This window comes from Ctenocephalides felis, unplaced genomic scaffold (genome assembly GCF_003426905.1).
Source record: "Ctenocephalides felis isolate EL2017-DRISC unplaced genomic scaffold, ASM342690v1 CF-g0.4_SCAFFOLD_01604, whole genome shotgun sequence".
NCBI classification, from domain to species: Eukaryota; Metazoa; Arthropoda; class Insecta; order Siphonaptera; family Pulicidae; genus Ctenocephalides; species Ctenocephalides felis.
In genome coordinates, this window is record NW_020537758.1 from 50583616 (window position 1) to 50584927 (window position 1312).

Genomic DNA, 1312 nt, shown 5'->3' on the forward strand with positions numbered 1-1312 from the left:
TTTTGATCTCCATCATATGAGACAATTACCAAATGAAACCGTTTATCAGTTCTATGAAAGATTTCAAAATTTGATTACAATTTATAATAATTATATATACTTACACCTTACAAACAAAGAAATCATCCTAGATAGATGCAACAACTTCCAAAAAAGTGCCTTGGCCGTATTCATAGCACACGTTAAACAGCCATACAGTTCACTTCTCAGAAATCGTAACGTTTCGTCATTAGAAGAAGCTTTAATGATTATAGAAAAGGACGACTATGTTAGTAGTGTTAGAGATGACTCAGACCACTTTAGATACAATAGTAAAAGAAATAGTAATCCACAAAGTTATCAGAAAAACAGCTCCAATTTTGCACTTCCTAGAAATTCAAATACGACAATTCCAAATTATAAGAGACAACATCATTTCCAACCACATTTTTATACTCCACAAATGTCCCAACCAAATAATTTCCAAACAAATAACTTCCAACCAAATAGCTTCCAATCAAATAACTTTCAAGCAAATCAAATGACTCAACAATCATTAAGACCTAACCAACAAAATTCCCCATTTCCAAATCAAACGAACAATACAACAAAAGGTTCTGACTGGACACCTATGAGTGGTGTATCAACTATTAATTCCGCAAATAACAAACAACGACATAACAGACTCTACAATTTAGAAAACATTGATTCAGAACAAGATTCATACTCTGACGAACCACATGTGGATTTTCAAACGGACGAACAACGACAAAATCAAACATAGTTGAATTTCACAGTTTTCAAAATTATTCTCTTCCTTATATTCAAATAAGAAATCCAGACCTAAAAATTTTAATTGATTCAGGTTCAACGAAATCATTTATTTGCCCAGAGATTGCTAATAGATATTTAAAAAATTTCATTTATTCTGACCCCTGTACAATAAAAACAGCTCTATCAACCCACACAGAAAATTTTGCATGCAACATCCCAAGCTTCAATGAATTCCAAAATAATGAAAATCTTTCATTCCATCTGTTCAAATTTCACGAAACTTTCGATGGATTGTTAGGAATTGATAATCTAAAAAAATTGAAAGCGCTCATTGATTTTAATAATGAATTGCTAGTATTACCTAATACTAATTTAAATTTACATTATTTGAAAAGTCCAAAAAAATACTTTTTAGTCAACAGATACCAGAAAGATGCATTCAAAAATGTAAAGTCCCAGTTAACATTAAAGAAGGTGAAATTCTAATTACAAGGCAAAATTTTCCAAATTGTTTCATTCCAGATACCGTAACATTAGCAAAAAACAATGAAGCCATAGT

At 30.7% G+C, this 1312-nt stretch overlaps 1 protein-coding gene across 1 annotated transcript; it reads left to right on the top strand.

The window, feature by feature from the left end:
- Nucleotides 1-244: 244 nt before the first annotated feature.
- Nucleotides 245-763, top strand: LOC113373923 (dr1-associated corepressor homolog). Its single transcript, XM_026614190.1, has one exon. It carries the CDS (start codon nucleotides 245-247, stop codon nucleotides 761-763), a length of 519 nt encoding a protein of 172 aa, XP_026469975.1.
- Nucleotides 764-1312: the final 549 nt, after the last annotated feature.